At 36.3% G+C, this 18,431-nt stretch overlaps 2 protein-coding genes across 2 annotated transcripts; both read right to left on the bottom strand.

Annotated features, from left to right (window-relative positions):
* Window positions 1–456: 456 nt before the first annotated feature.
* On the bottom strand, window positions 457–8,867 carry LOC111697024 (phosphatidylinositol 3-kinase regulatory subunit alpha). The gene is made up of 12 exons (XM_023466889.1): window positions 8,775–8,867; window positions 8,259–8,407; window positions 7,734–7,809; window positions 6,351–6,458; window positions 5,186–5,247; window positions 4,807–5,064; window positions 4,519–4,603; window positions 3,990–4,145; window positions 2,824–2,910; window positions 2,121–2,242; window positions 1,442–1,532; window positions 457–868 (listed from the first exon to the last, which is right to left on the bottom strand). Exons 1-12 carry the CDS (start codon window positions 8,817–8,819, stop codon window positions 737–739), a joined length of 1,371 nt encoding a protein of 456 aa, XP_023322657.1. The 5' UTR covers window positions 8,820–8,867; the 3' UTR covers window positions 457–736.
* A 27-nt stretch (window positions 8,868–8,894) lies between these two features.
* On the bottom strand, window positions 8,895–16,131 carry LOC111697013 (FACT complex subunit SPT16). Its single transcript, XM_023466869.1, has 10 exons — window positions 16,055–16,131; window positions 15,688–15,803; window positions 15,111–15,254; window positions 12,796–14,785; window positions 12,120–12,207; window positions 11,477–11,618; window positions 10,984–11,211; window positions 10,615–10,850; window positions 10,036–10,152; window positions 8,895–9,258 (listed from the first exon to the last, which is right to left on the bottom strand). Exons 2-10 carry the CDS (start codon window positions 15,751–15,753, stop codon window positions 8,994–8,996), a joined length of 3,276 nt encoding a protein of 1,091 aa, XP_023322637.1. The 5' UTR covers window positions 15,754–15,803; window positions 16,055–16,131; the 3' UTR covers window positions 8,895–8,993.
* Window positions 16,132–18,431: the final 2,300 nt, after the last annotated feature.

Here is an 18,431-nt window from a genome sequence, read left to right as displayed (position 1 = left end):
AAAAACCAGACATTTGAGTAGTGCCAGGGAAACAAGAAGGAAAAGAGGCAGGGGGGATTCTGGAACTATGCAGAACGGAAAATATGAGGGGAAGGGGGTCTGTATAAACGGAAAAGAGGGAGGAGGGATTCTGGAACTGTACAGAACGGAAAAGATGAGGGGGAGGGGGGCTGTATAAACGGAAAAGAGGTAAGGGGGATTCTGGANGAACTGTACAGAACGGAAAAGATGAGGGGGAGGGGGGCTGTATAAACGGAAAATAGGTAAGAGGGATTCTGGAACTGTACAGAACGGAAAAGATGAGGAGGAGGGGGACTGTATACATCGGAAAAGAGGTAGGAGGGACAGGAACTATGTAGGTCGGAAAAGATCTGTTTCTAACTTAGAACAAAACCAATGTATTTAGAGGAGGGATTAGAGACAATGCGAGTAGTTCTACAGTTTGTACGATCAATGTAATGTAAAACCTTTTAATCTGTACTCTAAAAAAAAGAATTGCACTAAACCATGGTATGGGGATTAAAGGCATATTGACATATGAGTGACTTGTTACAAGGTTCATTATTAATATTAGATTTTTGATTTGGTGTACAAAGTGAAAAACCAACGGACAATTATTTAATCATAATGTTTATCTGTCATATTCCAACATTACTTAGAAACTATCAATATTTGAACATTTCGACAAGAAGATAAAATATCTAAAATGATATAATTTAAAAAGAAATTTGTTTGCTCAGAGGAGAGATTGTTCCGTAGAATCTGATCGTTTGAGTTGACTAGGAGCAATATATCCTGAGTACTGCTGGTTACTAGGTACAGAGAACAGGGGGAAGAGAAGAGTGGTCCGTAGTTCCTCGTTATGCTCCTAAACAACGTTCTAAAAGGGTCTGAAGCCGTAATTTCAAGAGAATCTTTTTACCAAGTGGTAAGTCCGATTCGCAACAGTATTTATTCAAACTTTATCCGAGAAAAATATTTTCAGTTTTCTATTTTACACACTTCTGCAAATTTTCCATCTTTGCCTCTAATGAATCAATACGTAATGAATTTAAAAAGAGTTATTAAACTTGTAAATTGGACATGTATCGTTGAAGCCGGTTTTATACAGGATTGATCTGTGAAACCAGTTTACACTGTACAGTGTACACTTTACACTGTACACCAAATACAACCACAAAAAAAAAACCAATTAATACAAATTAAATATAAAAAATCTGCCTCAATTAGTAGCATAAAATCATTTGTATCTTAGTAAACAAAATCTACTACAAAATGAGAACTTACACATGCTACAAAATCTGTAGATGAACCCCTCTGCATTGAAGCTAACCGGTCTGATAAGTTTAATTTAAAAAAAAAACTGATTTACCAGTTGTGAAAAAAAAATATATCAGTACCTGCTGTTTGTCATAATTAATGAAAATAAGTAAGGTGTTACCTCCAAACTATTGACGGCGTAATGAAGCACTAAATCATCAAGGGTTGGGTAGATATTGTACGGTTCAGCAAATCCATATCCATCCTTACCCCTAAGAAAATAACATCCAAATAACGTAAACTAACCAAAAATAACGTTATTCTAACATGTAAACGTTTTTATTGTCTTGTCTGCTACAGATAAAAATTAAGCAAAGGATCGCTTTTTTAATATTAAGAAAAGGCACTTACAGGCTTAAAATGAATTCCAATAATTTCAATAGAACAAACAACGATCAAATGGACGGAGTAAGTAAATCTCATTTTATCCTCGTACAAAGATTAAACGATGAAATTAGTAGATTTTAGACAGAGAAATATAAATATAATCAATTCAGTACATTCAGATACTCCAATCTTTGATTTTAAACGATAAAAAGTTGCTAAGGATAGAACAAAGTCCGATATCTCCATGAGAATAAATATCTGAGGATAGGACAGTGTCTAATATCTCCATGAAAGAAAATAACTGAGGATAGGACAGTGTCCGATCTCTCCATGAGAATATATACCTGAGGATAGGACAGTGTCCGATCTCTCCATGAGTGTAAATACCTGAGAATAAGAAAGTGTCCGATCTCTCCAAGAGAATAAATACCTGAGGATAGGACAGTGTCCGATATCTCCATGAGTGTTAATACCTGAGAATGAGACAATGTCCGATCTCTCCATGAGAATGAACAATAGAGAGAGCGTACTGTCCGTTACTGGATTGACGAATGAGAAAGGTTCCATCTTCCTTATTTCTTAGCAAATTAACAGCCTACATACAACAGAAAATAAAATCTACTAATGTAGGATACTTTATCCAGAACCGTTTTCATCAAAGTTTTTTTTTACAAATTATTTTGGTGAATAACAAAAAAATGTTAAAATTATAATAATAATTTAATAATAAAATATTTTAAAAGGCAGTATAGATTTTTACTCTAAAATTGATTGTAAAATAGGCCGTATATTTTTGACATAATCTTATACCCAGTGTTTCGGATCCGTATCATTTTGATGCGGATCCGGATCCGCGGATCCGGATCCTGACTCTGATACGGATCCGGATCAGAGGTAACTTTTGATTCTGTGTATCGGATTTTCCCTTTTATATGTTATGCAAGGTTATAATTTATAAACTATATTTATTATATATTCCGAAATGTAACAAAAAATATAGACTTTTTGGAGTAATCCTTTGGAAATTTTCGTCATGTAAATAATACATTTACGAACCATTTTGACTTATTTATTCCATGGTTTTGGTTAATTTTTGGCGCTACCCGGATCCATATCAACGTTTCATGATACGGTCGGATCCGTATCATTTGGTCAGATCCGAAACACTGCTTATACCTTAGGTCTATCACAGTTTAGCAGAAGCCAATTACTTTGCTTATAATGGGATAAATCCTGCGTCTCCATCTCAGCAGTCCCAAAATCCTAGAATATGTACACAGTTAAAGGGACAGACATTGAAATTTCAAAGGACCCTCCAAAATCCTAGAATATGTACAGAGTTAAAGGGACAGACATTGAAATTTCAAAGGACCCTCCAAAATCCTAGAATATGTACAGAGTTAAAGGGATTGAAATTTCAAAGGACCCTCCAAAATCCTAGAATATGTACAGAGTTAAAGGGACAGACGTTGAAATTTTTAAGGACCCTCCAAAAAAAAAGAGGGCACCAGGGATACCAGATTCAATAGGTAAACTTTAAATCTCTTTAAACAATGAAGAAAAATGATAAATTCTGACAATTTTCTCCATTTTTTCTCGAGCAAAAAATCTTTTAAAGTCTTCCTACAATCCCTTTAATTATCAAATTATGCAAAAAACTTATTGAAGTGCGAAAAATTTGTATTTTCTATCCTGTTTCTAGAGCAAGGAAATCTTCAGTTTACCTATAAGAATCCCACCAGTATAATCAGTCTTGAAAATTATCAAATTATGCAAAAAAAACTTATTGAAGTGCGAAAAATTTGTATTTTCTATCCTGTTTCTAGAGCAAGGAAAGCTTCAGTTTACCTATAAGAATCCCACCAGTATAATCAGTCTTGAAAATTATCAAATTATGCAAAAAACCTATGTTCTCCATTATTTTTAGATCATGAAAACTGTCTAACAGTCCCCTTTAATAATCCCAGCAGTACAATCAGCCTTGCAAATTATCAAATAATGCCGAGAAACTTGTTGAAGAAGGGAAAATCCGTAAAAGCGTAAAAAACCTAACTAAACTGCAGAATAAAAACTAGAGTATGTAATACTTGATTTAAAGAACCTAAAAACTATTTAATTTTAATTATGCCTTGCCACGTGTTTAACATATTTACTGAAAGTTCTAATGCGAATTTAGATTTTTTATTTGTTCAGGATAAAAGAACACAACTGTTCGATAGTTTCACCTCTTTATCCAAGGAGAAAATCAAGGTTTAAACGGTTCTCAAACAAATTGTAGTGAATCGTTTATGGATAGCAGTTCAGAAAGTGTCAATTGTCCATTCATTAAAAAAGAACCCTACCTGAGAACTTTCGAATAGAATTTTATGAATATGTTCTGAACGCATCCCGTGCGAGAGAAGCCAGGTTTGATGCTGCTCTCTCTGCTTGTAAAGATGGATAATCTCCGGCTTCAAGGAGTTCATGTCACGGTCCAGCTGCCTGTTCCTAGAGTTTACCTACAATATTATTAAAGTCAAGGTTCACCGATTTAAAACTAATTTCATATTCAAAATAATAATAAAAAAGATAAAATAAAAAATAAAAATAAAAATAAGAATCTGAAAATGAAAAGAAAAATGTCATTTTGATTTGTGTAAAGCATATGTTTAGGTCTCAGTGAGCTTGTCATACTTTATATCAGCTCCCAATAACCCCAAGCAGCGCTTAGGATCCGTAAAAATTTCGGACCCCGTTCCTTTTTGGAACAGGATTCAGGATTCATTCATTTTCAGGACAGATCCTGGATCCAGATCCAGATTAAGATAGCGCTTAAGCACCGAGTCCGCAAAAATACAAAACTAATATAAATCTTTGGAATTAAATGACTACCTCTCGTAGATCCTGTGACGTTTGTTCCCTCTGTTCCCGATAATAAGATATTCGTTGCTTTACGATATTGTTGTTGTCCAAAAACCTGGGCACAGGGGTTTAGCTACAGATTTTGTGGCGGGCATTGAACTTCACTATCTTTTAGACTTAAATTCTGTGATTATTTTATGGACTTCGATAAAATACGTGACAGATTTTATGGACTTGGATTTTACTTGTGACAGATTTGATGAACTCGTATATTATTACTTCCGGGCTAATCCCAATTAATCAAAGCTGAACCCCTGCCTTGGCATCTCATGCGGGAACACTGAGTCTTGGTGCTCCTTCTGTGTGGTGAGCTGCTCCTCGAATACACGGATCAGTTCGTTGAACGCGTCCAGAGCTTGCCGTTTATCCAGAATCTTCTGTACAGCAGTCTGATATTGTTCATAGAACTGATCGTATTGTTTAGATTTCTCGTGATAATTTTTGTTTATTTCTTTCAACTTAAGAATAATTTTCTCATGATCCGCTCCTCCGCCAACATCAACATCTTGCTGATATCTAAAAAATTAGTTTGATGATAATAGATCATCATCTATTAAAAAAAATCATTAATTTAATTAGGCATCCCAGTGAACTTAATTAAGATTATTTGAAGACTTTTTAATATTAATAGAATTACCTTGAAACTGCAAAAATCAATCTTGTATCCAATGTTTTGTTGTAATCTTTCAAACTAGTTTTCTAAAATATAAATTAAATTAAGTTTTACTAGTTTTCCTCCTTCATTTTACAGCATCCCTCCCTTGTTTTACTAAGTCTTTTAAAAACCAATCGGTTTATCGAGAAATTGTGTTTCAAAATTGTATACAGCATGGAATACTGCTATTAGAATTATTTTTAATGTACCTAGAGATACGCATAGGTACTTGATTGAAAGTATTTCACAATGTTTACATGTAAAATCTGTGTTAGCTAGCAGATGTGTGTCTTTCTATGAGACTATTGAAGCAAGTTCTAAGCTTTGCATTAGACTTCTTTCTAATTTATGTAAAAATGACCTTAACACAGTTCTTGGCAGAAATTTATTTTCTATTGCAAATGATTGTTCTGTAAATCCTTCTGATGTTAGTAAATGTTAGTTAAGAAACAGTAAAAATATTTTGATGTCCCATTGGAACATGAATGGAAAGTTCCGGTTTTACAAGAACTTTTAAATACAAGAATGAATGATTTATATGTTGAAGGATTCGGTGATTACGTAATAACTGAAATGATAAATATGTTATGTAGTGAGTAAAAATCAATGTTTTCTATTTGTGCATAATTTTGCATATTTTTTCTCTTTTCTTTTGGAAACCTGTATTTTCAAAAAAATTTATTTAAACAAATTTAAACTACACCATTTATATATGTATTTTTATCTTTGTGTGTGAATAAATCTTCATAATAATAATAATAATAATTTTAGTTAAGGATCATGCATTTATTCTGAAAAAGTACCAACTTTAGATATCGAGATCAAGAGTTCTAGATTAACAATATCAACACAACAGTTCCGATCTAAGTGTCATTAAAATAGCCGAGCAACTCATGATTAAGGTTTAACAAACTGATTTTTTAGAAGACAAAGAAATATTAATGAAAGGTCAACGAAATATGTTTAAGCCCAGAAATCTTTAGAATACAAATTAGAATTAACTAGACATTAAAATAACCCAGAAAACCATAATTAAGGCCCAACAAATTGATTATTAAGAAGACGGAGAAAGAAATATAAATGAAAGGCCCCAAAAATTAGCAAACAGATAATTTTAAAAAATGAGTTGTAATAAAAAAAAATTCACCTGATAATAAGCTACAAGATCTACAACACTTTTAAAATTATACGGAGAAGAAAACCCATATTTCCCCTTCTCGTAACATATCTTCACAAGCTTGTTAAATTGCAAAAACTCGAAAAAAAACATGAAATAAAAAACATTTTGAATGTAAGTAGTTAAAAACAAGAAAGAATTAATTTACAATTTTAACAAAAATATATTTCTAATATGACCAACATCTAAATATAATGTGTGAGGATGTAAAAAAAAACTCTCCATTCAAATAATTGCAACCAACGATTTAGTTCTTTAGATTAATTTAGATTATAAATTAAAAACCCCGTTTTGCCACTTCTGGCAAGAAATTGGACGATATTGGTCATAATCCAGTAATACAAACAACGATTTTTTAATATTTATTTTTGAATATTAGTTTTAACAAATTTTACTACAAAATTGTATAAATAGCAGTATGATAGCAGCTGCTGTTTTTTTGATGTCTTAATTTTTCTTAAAATCTCCATTAAATTGTTCTTGTTTTGCATCATTGACCAATACCATATGTTGGCTGATTTTGAAAAAAAAAGATTTGTTTGTTTGTTTTGACTTCCCTGCAGACCTTACATTTTACAGGTTTCAGAACTATTCCTTGTTGACCTTGCGTTCTCATCTTTTCTGATTCAGCAACTAAACTCGAACACATATTCCTGATCCATTCTATATTCTAGGTAGATTGAGGACATCTCCCAGTCCCAAAAACTGTAAAGGGGTTTTCCAATGGAGTCTCCATTTGCTAATGGGTTAAAGGTTGATAGTTTAGAACTTATCATCAGAGAGTTCCTTTCCAGTTTTCATGTTCAATTTCCTTTTTTCTTCTTGTTTCTTGTTAGTTTCTCACTTTCAATTATCTAAGAGTACCTTTCTTCTGGAACTTTGGGTAATAGAAAGTTGAGGATGAAAAGGTGTTTCCCATTGGAGTTGCAACTCACTACAAGATGGAGAGTTGTGACATTTTCAACAGTAGTCTGTTCTTCAGTCGGCCGAGTAGCGCACCTGGCAGAGTAAAAAACTGGCATTATTGTGCATGGTTACCAACCTCTCGTGGTTCTTCTTTCTATGTTTCTATTTTTCTTGTTTCTGACGAGAGAGAGGGGAAGAAATGGCAGACCCCAAACTCTGCAATGTTTGATTTTGCACAGTGCTCCCTGGCTGTGTATGGGACTCCAGCTAGTTAAAGCGGAGCACTGAAGTCTTCGTCCGAACCGTCCTGTTGCTAGCACACAACTGACAAAAGACAATTTATATACTTAGTTCTTTGAAAAAGGTTTTATGAGCTACATTATTGTTAAATAGCTACAATACCAATCCGCTACTAATCAAACTTACATGTAAGGGTTAATTCTATTCTCCCCCCCTGGATGATGCATCACGAACTAGAAAGGTTCCATCAGGAGTATCTTTTAGTTTCTCATTCACCTCCTCCCTAGTAATATCTTTTGTTACGTTTACGCGTGACAAATTATATTTTTGATTATCGAATATTTATGAAGTATATATTTCTTAGAAAAATCACCCCTCCGGTATATCAAAAGTATAATAAAAGTATATAAAATAGTTACCCAACTTTTTCAAGCTTTTATCACTGAACTTGGTTTAGGGAAAATAAGGTAAATTTCGAATAAGAACTATCCAAAATAACTCAGATTATATCCCCTTCCACAATCTTTGAAAATAGTTAAGGCTACTTCAAAAGCATCATTTCCCTCTGTTTTTTTGTACACTATATTATTGACAGAAACTTCTATATGAAATTAGTGCATGGTTCAAATAGAAATATCGTCTGTTAATCCCATTTCATTTCGTAAATTATCCCTTTAAGTAAAAAAAAATTAATTATCCTTAAATTAAAAAAAAGGTAATTCCAAAACATGCCTCGTAATATCTCCCCAGTACCATTCTGCATCACACAGGGGATCCGCAATCAATCCCCCTTTCCTCTCAGGGTCACCCCGGATACCAGCATCAACGCCGCCCCTGAGCAATTCAAGCTCAGGGGCGGCAAGACCAACATTGAGTTGTGCCTAGAATAAAGAAATATTGAATATTTGATCTAAAAACAAGCATCCATCATATCATGGCCCATGGAAACTTATGTAGTTCCTTTTTGTTCTTGTAAAGCAAGTATAAAGTAAAAGACCTAATGGAATGGTTATGAGTGTTTAAAGATTAAAAACTTTGCTCGGAAAAAATGAAAACATAAGTCATTCTTGAACATGCGCAAATTTAATAAGAAGAAAAAGCAAAATACAATTTACAAGGAAGGCAGCAAAAAGCAATGTTGTTACTTGAAGAGGGGTGCGAAGCGCCCTGAAAGCGTAGGAGTTAAAAAAAATGGGTCGGACATTTGATTGTTCAACCAGCACTCAATCAATTGATAAGTCTGGGCACCTGAGAGAGTCTATCTGATATCTCGGCTGGGGTCGGACTTATCATTTTCTCCCGTCTCGTCTCATCTATATTATTCCGTTAGAACCATTTTATCACTCCCCAGAACCCCGTCCCACTCAATCTGGAAAAGTTTACAGATTCTGGTTAAATGTTCTAGAAAAAACTTAGGGCTAGGTATATATTTGGGGCAATTAAAAACTGAATAAAATGCTCAGGGGTTTAGCGCTTGCTCTTCTTCGGGGACTTGTGGTGACCGGAGCCGGATCTTTCCCTTTTCCTCTTTCCGTCCCTATCCCTGTCCCTGTCGTGGCTCTTGTGCTTCTTCTCTGGACTCCTGTGGCTGGATTTCTTTTCCGGAGTCCTGTGGCTTGATTTTTTCTTACTGGAGGAGGACGTTCTTGAACTTTTCTCATCCCTGTCTCTCCTACTCTTCCCACTCTTCCCAGGCTTAAGTTTCCTAGATCCATCCTCCTCAGGCTCAGACCTGAAAAATTATAAAAACTAGCAAGTGTTCGAAAATAATGTCAATTGTATTTATTTATCATAACCCCCCCACCCCCTCTCCATCAGATTTGGTTCATATCGGGATTTATTATTTTAACTTCGATGTGGAACCAGATCCTGAATTCACATAGATTGAGATCAATCTGGTGTCACCTAGAAAAGACTGCATTTTAGAGAACACAATTCTTTTGAATCTGATGATACAGGGTGTCCCAATAAACATGGGAATTCAGTGACGAATTCGATATCGTCTTTTTAAATAATTCTTTGAATTAGTATAGTGATACCTACTGAGAAAGCTGTAATCTGTAAGATTTTCGTCTGCTATGTTTACAATTTGTTTGTTTATGTTTTGACTACATACGGATGTACTTAGTAAAACAAGAAAATTGCAGTATACTAACAGAGTAAACTTGTCCGTCTTCACTGTTCATCTTGCGGATACATTATTGACACATCTTTACAGTCTTTTACCCTTTTCATAAAATAAACTCTAGCAGACATAATAATATTATAGCTTTTGAAATTAGGTATTACAATGCTAATTCATAACAAAGACGATATCGAATTCGTCACTGAATTCCCATGTTTTTCGGGACACCCTGTAGAAACAAATCTCAGGAAAAAAGAGGGTCAACCCAGAACAAAATATTTATATTTTTAATGTGGAACTAACACCTTTACCTACTCAATGAGGTTTACCAAATTTGAAGACTTAACTTTATCAATCCGTGGATCCCGAGGATCCTGTTCTAACCTGTTCTCGTCACTTTCAGCAGCCTCGGCCTCGAGGTCAGACCAATCCTTGCCGGAGCTCTCATCCGAGTCCAGCTCCTCGCTATAGTTCTCCTCGTCAGATATATTACTGTCCTCACTGTTAACACAAACAAATATTTATTCTTAAATTCATCTTCATTCTTCACAAAGTGTTGTGGTTCGTTTATGGTTCATTTTCCCCATTTATCTTTCTCTAGGTCAAAATTTGGCATAGTCTTAGAAAAGCAAACGTTTTTTAAAATTGTTTATTCTAAACATCTTCTTTTCTACTACTGCCTGACCCTGGCAGAAGATAAATACAAAATATAAACCAAAAACTTTTCATTTTTTGAGACAAACATAATACAAAGTTTATAAAAAGCAAACTTCAGCAGAGTAAAGTTTTGAAATGTTGAAAGTTTTATTTAAAGTTTTTAAAAAACGAACCAAAACGATTAAGAAAACTATCTTAGAGGAGGAGGGTCAGAATATAAAATTGACAAATAAACAAATTGACCCTAATCGTCGTATCCTTAGTTTAGATTTAAAGATGGAAAGGTTATTAGAATTAATATTATTCCTGAAATCATCATCTGATTCGCTGTATTCGCTTCCCTCCTCTCCACTTCCCTCGAAGTTTTCATCTTCGTCGTCAGTATCATCGTCCTCCTCTCCATCACTCTCGGGATCAAGGAAACTCCAACCGCCGGATTCGAAGAATCCCTCGGGATCGTCGACGATTGTTTTCATGATCTTCGTCCAGTTTAGGGACTGTATACCCTCCGTATACTTGATATCGCAAGAATTCAACCATTCCTGCATTACAGTTAGGATAAGAATTTTCTTTATTACATTTTTGTTGATTCCCCCGTATGTTATAAAAATGGATTACTTCCGTGATTTTCTACAAAAGTAGAAAAAAATATTACGGCATTTGATTTAATTTTACCTTCACGTGATCCAACATAGTCATAGGTACAGATGTAACCATAGCGACCTTCTTGTTGTAATCCTTGAAGATGAAGACCATGTCGAAGTTCTTAAGACTGAGCTGAACTCTCTCGAAGTGAACCAGCTCGACATCCTCCAAGGTACAGGTGAATGGAGGCCAGGAGGTGAGGTTTACCAGACAGCTGGAGGTCGGCTGTAGAAGGACGGTCTCACGATGAGGAACTCCCTAAAAATAAAATGAAATTTTAAAAAAATAATAAAATAGCCTAAGTGTTGACATTGCTTGCCCATGGAATTTCAAAAATCTTCCAGACGAAAGTCTACATCGAACAGGTAATGTTAGGAATATGCAATTTTTTTATATTTTACCCATCGGGCCTAGAACATTTTTGCATTTATGTTACATTTCTCTAAGAGTTTAACACATACAACAATATATTCCGCAGCTCTACATTTTATCTAGAACTGTAAGCAAAAAAAATATATCTAACCTGAAATCCCAATTCCCTGAAGGGAGAGTCAAACTCTAGAATTCCTTTAGTTACGAGTTCCACCTTTTCACAGAACCCCTTGAACCCCTGCTTGAGCTTATGTCGGAGTTCACGCTCTGCTTGTTCAGCGGCCAGATCATCCCTGGAATAGTTACANAAATATAAAGTTTAAACTGGAGAGTTTCTTTAACATGTTCAGCAGCAGAATCCGACGTTAAAACTTTCCGAACTAAATAGAAGCATGAAGCAAATGACAATTTCTGTGAAGTTTCTCCTTTAATTGGTTGATTAAGCAACAATTATTTGTTTGTTTACATATTCGAAACATAATGAATTTAAATTGAAATCAACAGAACAAAACAGGTGAGTCAAACAATTTTGCTTTTCATTATATCCAATTCTTGAGACCGATCTTAAAGAATTTGAGCTGCGTAGCTGAACTACCCACTACCGATTCAAATTTTATATCACTGATGCAAATTTAATAATTTAGGAAGGACTTAAATCGGTGGTTCAAATTTGAACCAGCGGTAGGCAGTTGAGCCAAGTCTAGACCTACCTCCATTTCTTTAAATTCGGCCTTTAAAAATTAGATCTATTCCGGGTGTATTCTGTACACTGTACAGAATAATCTTAAACCTACCTGTCATGCATGTGTTGATGCTTCCCTAGATCTGTTGTTATTTCTCCAACCTCAGTATAGAACTGAACATCTTGCTGCTTCTTCTTACCTAAACGTTAAAAATACTTAAAAGGACTATAGACATTATTTCGAGTGACACTCAAAAATGAAGAGTTACATTCAGGATTCCCTATGTTACCTTTTAGCCAGTGCTTAGGATCCATTTAATTTTGTTGCGGATCTGGATCCTGAATCCGCACTGGAAAAAATGGATCCGGATCCAAATCCGGATCATTTCTTTAAGATTCACTGAATTTTTAGCAAACAATTATTTTTTAATTTTTTGTTTTTTTTTCCGTTTATTTTTATCCTAACACTTGATTGAACCATTAAGAAATGAGGAAATTTTTATAATCCCTCTTTTTTCAAAAGTTAAGATTTGGGTTTTAGGAGTAAAAAAGTTTTTTTTTGCAGTTTTTGGTTGATTTTGTACGCCTTGGATCCGGATCCGTGGATCCGCATTTTTTTGAGGATCCGGATTCAGGAAGCCAAAATCTTTCGGATCCAACGGATCCGGATCCTAGTCACTGCTTTTAGCTTTACATGAATAAAAACGCCTCAAAATATTTAATTTATCCCCCTAAAATAATTTCTCCCCCCCCCCCCTCTCAGTAGTTCCCCTTTAAGTTTCACTTACCGAACATAATTGGATTCTTGAGATGAAAGTGCAGAAGTATAATCATCTCTCCGTCACAGGGTTGGAAAAGAGCGTGCTTGATATTGTTGTACATGATGTCCACCTTGTCCCCTCTGATACTGGTGTACCTGAACCCGTTGGTGTGTGCCTCTAGGATACCAGACAACCGCTTCTGCACAATGTTGGGACGAATATACAGATCCTTGAGTCTAGGGTTTCCTTTACCACTGGAGATAACTAGATTATCCTGGTCTACAAGATCAGCTTTCTCCTTCTCCTCAGCTTCACGGGCCTTGTAGGTCTTCTGAATATCCTTGATAAGCTTAAAAGCGGTATCAAGGTTAGCGCTGGGAGCTGTTAACTCTCCGGGTTCCTTGATATTAGTGCTCCGGTATGTAACCTCCTTGAGAAAGGTAGCTTCAGGGTTTGTGTACCGAGGTTCATCTCTGCCTATACTTGCTCCAGGATGGAAGAAGTTAATCCTCAGGTAAGTATAGTCTCCCTCCTTGCTAGAAGATATATTCTTGATGGTGGCTATATGAAATGGAACTGGAACACCGAATATCGGCATTATAATGGTTTCGTATTTCTTGTCAACGTAAATCTTAAGTTCTTTTACTTCTCCTTCCTTGGGAAGAAGACCTGGAGTCTTATAGCTGACCGGAGCCTTTCTCACCTTTACCTTGTCATCCCCCTTCTTCCCCTCCAGCAACCTCTTCAGGGCCGCATCGTTCATCTTCTCCAGTAGATCCCTCTGATGCTGTTTCCTTTTGGTCTCCGTTGTATGATCTGTTCTAAGCTTCTGATCAAGAACAGCAGACCTCTTCCCTCTTCCAAACACTGTTGGATCTATCTCCTGGTTGTTATCCTTGTTCTCCTTCTCATCCTCAGAGTCGTCATCCTTCAAGAAGATTGCGATGTTCTTTACTTTCTTCTTGGTTGGAGTAAGAATGTTTCCAGGTTCTCCACTCTTTACTTCGATAGTATCTCCAAGGAACAGAGCAACGTTCTTTCCCTTGCTATCCTTAGCTTCCTTGTTGGTGATTCCAGTCACTCCAACGTTTATGTTGAACACCATTCCCTTCTTGGCTTTGAAATCGCAATTTGGTCCGATGATCAAACCTGCCTCCCTGAACTCTATACCCATGGCAAACCCAAAGTTTTTATTGATTTTATCAGCAATCTCCGGCTTCTCCTTCTTCACATTCTCCATAGCTGCATTGTAAACCTCGCTGAGCTTAACTCCGTCCTGGAGCTTGTTAATGATGAGCTCCTCTAAGGAAATAAGGTAAGTGTATATATCCTGGACCTGCTGGGAAGGATCAACCAACATGGTTCGGACAATGTTGCTGCAATAGGACTTGTATCGAATACCCAGAGAGCAGACGATTGCGCCAAAATGAATATTATCTTTGTCAGATACAACGCTGAACTTGAGCTTATAGTTCCCACCGGACTGGATAATCGGCGGGTAGCACATGTCTATCGACGATTTATCCATGTTGGCGAGGAGCTTGTTGTCCTTGTTCTGAATCTGATCTTCAATATCCTTGCAGAGCTTACTGTGGCTCTTTTTCTTGTCCCCGTCGATAATATCCATGATCTGTTCCTTTAGATACTTGCTGAAGATGTCTGAGCTAAGTCCGGCAGCCTTCTTGATAATGCTTAACTCAGCATCGTCCTTAGGTGCCATCAAGTATCCAAAAGCGGTTGTAAGATCAACGTTTTCAAACCCTTCCTTCTTAATGGTTTCCCTCCAAAGATCCATGAAGGGACCTGGAAACTTATCCTTGGCAAATACACCAAGGGTCTTTCCCTTCTTAGACCCCTTGATGCTCTCGACAAGCTTGCTGAAGTTCTTTTTGTCCTTGTCATCTTTGTCTCGGACGAGTAGTTTGATACTGGGAACAGTCCCTGATGTGTCCAGGTTGGTTTCCAAGGGACGAAGGAACTCAATCTTCTTTTTACTTGCCAAGCATGTGATGGCATCCTAGAAAACAGTTTGCTGGTAAATATCTTATTTTCCAATACAAACAAATTAGAAGTGAAAATTCAATTTTATGTGTAAATTTATTTTACACATAAAATTATTTTACATTGTGACAAAAATTTATCAAGTTCCAATTGTAACAGGGTGTTTCTAGAAACCCCACCCCCTTTGCAGGTTCTTTTGGGATAAATTGGGATTTTTATGAAAATGTAAAGGGTGGGAGGGGGAGGGGGGGGGGCATGTTTAACATTGTTTGATTATTCAATTGCAGTAAAGGGTTCATTGCGCATAAAAGGAAGTTTAAACAACATGGTAAAAATCCCACCTCGCCAAAGAGTATGATGGTATCTGTTAACTCGTATCCGAGGAGCCAGGACTGAAGAGCGGTAGATTTCGAGTAAACAATATCCTCGTCCACCCCTACACTGCACACCAGGCAGTCAGCTTTACCCCAGTCACCGTCACCATCCTTTATCAGGATTAATATCAACATTTATATAAATATATTTGGTTTGTCAGATTGTTAATATGTGTCCAGTACACGTTCAAACTGCGAAATCAATCGAGACCAAGAACCTAACATTAACCCTAGTCAACATTTTTAAAAGTTGCATGCATGCATACAATACAAATTATTAAAAATTTCGATACAAACGGAAAAATCTTCAAATATTTGTTTTCTAAAAAATTAGGAAAAAATAGTTGAATGAGAAACAACATTTTATATTTGTATGCATAAATATCTTATATTTAATATATATCACAGACAATGCAAAATACAAAAATTGCGTTCCTTGTAAATTGTAAATAAAGAAATACAGTAACACAGTTTATCTATAAGCAATCACTTCAAGTTTTCATCATGATTTCAATGGATGACTTCGGTCAATAAACATTTTTACCTTGATTGCCGTGTAAAGAATCTTCACACGTTTATAAAACGCATCTTTATCAACTTTCATAGACATTTTTAACAAAGGATCACTAACATCGATTTACAAAAGACACAGAGTCAATTCTGAAACAACAACATAAGCTATAATAACTTAGATTGAGAAATAAAATTGATTAATATAATGACATTGTTTTATGGGTTATTTCCTAGAGCACGAATTTTGAACCTACCCCCTCCATTCAATTTGGTACATGGATATAATAGCTAACCCAGTCCCCTAGCCTGTCCTAGCCGCAGCGCTCGGCCCCTAGCCTGTCCTAGCTGCAGCGCTCGGCCCTAAAATTGTCTTAACCTACCCCTAAATATATACCAACTTTGATGAAAATTGTTGAAATTGAAGATGAATCCTGTTTGCAGCACATAGCTCCCTGGCTTGTCCTCGCCACAGCGCTCGGCCCAGAAATTGTCCTAACCTGACATAACCCTGAAATAATTCAAATGGTAATTTCCTAGAGAACGTTTTTTGGACCCCCCCTCCCTACTATCAATTTTGTACATGGATCTTAAATGTGGCCGCAGTGCTCGGCCCCCTAGCCTGTCCTAGCCGCAGCGCTCGGCCCAGAGAGCGTTTTAACTTCACCTAACCCGTGGCCGCAGCGCTTGTCCCCCTAGCCTGTCCTAGCCACAGCGCTCGGCCCAGAAAGTGTCTTAACCTGACCCTAAATAAATCTTAATCTAGAGCAGACCCCAAATAATCGAAACAGAAGATACAACCGCTCACCAAGGGTGCTAAACGGCTACTACTAACTTGTAAATAATAATCTAGGCTTTTTAAGTGTAAAAGCGTTGCGAAATTAAACCTTAAGTAGTACAATATCGAGTGACAAAGGACGCAAATTTACGTGAAATAAGGCAAAAATAACTGTTTTCATTTTTTTTTAAAAAGAACAAATCAAACTTTTTCATTTGAATTATAAAAAAAAATTGGAAAATTTAAAGATTAGAAGCGAAAATAACCATAATATCGCCGGCGCGCGAAAACGATCGCCACTCTCAACTTAGATTGGGTTGGCGGCATTGTACATTCTCAATCCTGTTTTATAAAAATGTTTTAAAAAGTCGTCTTTGGTATGTTGGAATTCATTGTGGTAATATTACGGTACCCGCGGTGGATCCGCATTTGAACTACTGCCGTTTGAACTATGGTACGTTTGAACTATTAGGACTACTGTCTCCCCTAGGTACACCACTGTGCCTGACCTGAGGAAGGGAAATGCAAGCAGATGTAATATTAAAAGAGCCTCCCCCATGGATGCCCCCCATCAGCCTCTCAGGGGGGGCACCCGTAGAGGGGGGCGGGGCCCCCCTGCCCCCCCCTCGTACGCCCCTGGAATTAGGTCGATCTAGGTCGGGCAACCTAAAACGTCCTTAAAATGACCTTAGGAGACCTTAATCTTAGGTCATTTTTGGTCGAGGTAGGTCGAAGGACCCAAACCGACCTTAGGCGACCTTAGTCTAAGGTTATTTTTGGTCAGGTTAGGTCATTTTAGGTCTCACCCTTTTTTAGGTCTATTATAGGTTATGTGAGGTCGAGGCCGGGTCCTTTTGCACTGCAGGCTTTTATAAATGAGCTGTCAAATTTTCGGTACCCGCTCATTGAACCTAGAGGAAATGAACCTAACGTTTTTCTGACCTAACGTTTTTCTGACCCAACGTTTTTCCGACCTAAAAATCTGTAGGTTCGATTAGCGAAATGTCCCAAACTGACCTAAAGATTGGAAATATATTTAGGTCGGTTATTGATATATTTTAGGTCAGTTGGGAATATGTTTTAGGTTGGTTAAAGCAACAATTTTAGGTTAGACAAGCATTCATTTTAGGTCGGTTGAGCAATATTTTTTAGGTAGGTTGAGCAATATTTTTAGGTCAGATGAGCAATGTTTTTAGGGCGGATGAGCAATATTTTTAGGTCGGTTGAGCAATATTTTTTGGTTGGTTAAGCAATATTTTTAGGTCAGATAAGCAATATTTTTAGGTCGGATGAGCAATATTTTAAGGTCGGATGAGAAATATTTTTAGGTCAGTTGAGAAATTTTTTTTAGGTCGGTTGAGCAATTTTATTAGGTCAGTTGAGCAATATCTTTAGGTCGGTTGAGCAATATTTTTAGGTCGGATGAGCAATATTTTTATTTGGTCAGTTGAGCAATATCTTTAGGTCGGTTGAGCAATATTTTTAGGTCGAATGAGCAATTTTTTTAGATTGGATGAGCAATATTTTTAGGTCGGTTAAGCAATATTTTTAGGTCGGTTAAGCAATATTTTTAGGTCGGATGAGCAATATTTTTAGGTGTTGAGCAATATTTTTAGGTCGGATGAGCAATATTTATAGGTCGGATGAGCTATATTTTATGGACGGATGAGCAATATTTTTAGGTCAGTTGAGAAATTTTTTTAGGTTGGTTGAGCAATTTTATTAGGTCAGTGGAGCAATATTTTTAGGTGGGTTGAGCAATATTTTTAGGTGGGATGAGCATTAATATTTTTAGGTTGGATGAGCAATATTTTTTTGGTTGGTTGAGTAATATTTTTATTTCAGAGGTTATAATAGATGAGTAATATTTTTTTTAAATGTTTAAATATAAAATAAACATAAAAACAACAATTTTCAATTAAATTAGTATTTATTTAGGGTTAGGTTAGGTTAAGACACTTTCTGGGCCGAGCGCTGCGGCTAGGACAGGCTAGGGGGCC

This window comes from Eurytemora carolleeae, unplaced genomic scaffold, assembly GCF_000591075.1.
Source record: "Eurytemora carolleeae unplaced genomic scaffold, Eaff_2.0 scaffold276, whole genome shotgun sequence".
In the NCBI taxonomy this organism is placed as follows: Eukaryota; Metazoa; Arthropoda; class Copepoda; order Calanoida; family Temoridae; genus Eurytemora; species Eurytemora carolleeae.
The sequence above is the reverse complement of the archived record's forward strand: the minus strand, read 5'-3'. Positions and strand labels throughout refer to the sequence as shown.

What these genes read in the sequence shown, in the direction of transcription:
- LOC111697024 (XM_023466889.1), bottom strand. Translation starts at nt 8,819, where the DNA reads ATGATAAGTCCGACCCCAGCCGAGATATCAGATAGACTCTCTCAG. An exon ending in ATCTTGTAGCTTATTATCAG is followed by an intron (nt 5,248 to 6,350) that starts GTGAATTTTTTT and finishes TTTATATTTTAG; the next exon opens with AAAACTAGTTTGAAAGATTA. An exon ending in GGACATTGTCTCATTCTCAG is followed by an intron (nt 1,533 to 2,120) that starts GTATTAACACTC and finishes TTATTTTCTTAG; the next exon opens with GGGTAAGGATGGATATGGAT.
- LOC111697013 (XM_023466869.1), bottom strand. Translation starts at nt 15,753, where the DNA reads ATGTCTATGAAAGTTGATAAAGATGCGTTTTATAAACGTGTGAAGATT. An exon ending in CAAGAATCCAATTATGTTCG is followed by an intron (nt 12,208 to 12,795) that starts GTAAGTGAAACT and finishes TTTAACGTTTAG; the next exon opens with GTAAGAAGAAGCAGCAAGAT. An exon ending in TCAGGGAATTGGGATTTCAG is followed by an intron (nt 11,212 to 11,476) that starts GTTAGATATATT and finishes TTTTATTTTTAG; the next exon opens with GGAGTTCCTCATCGTGAGAC.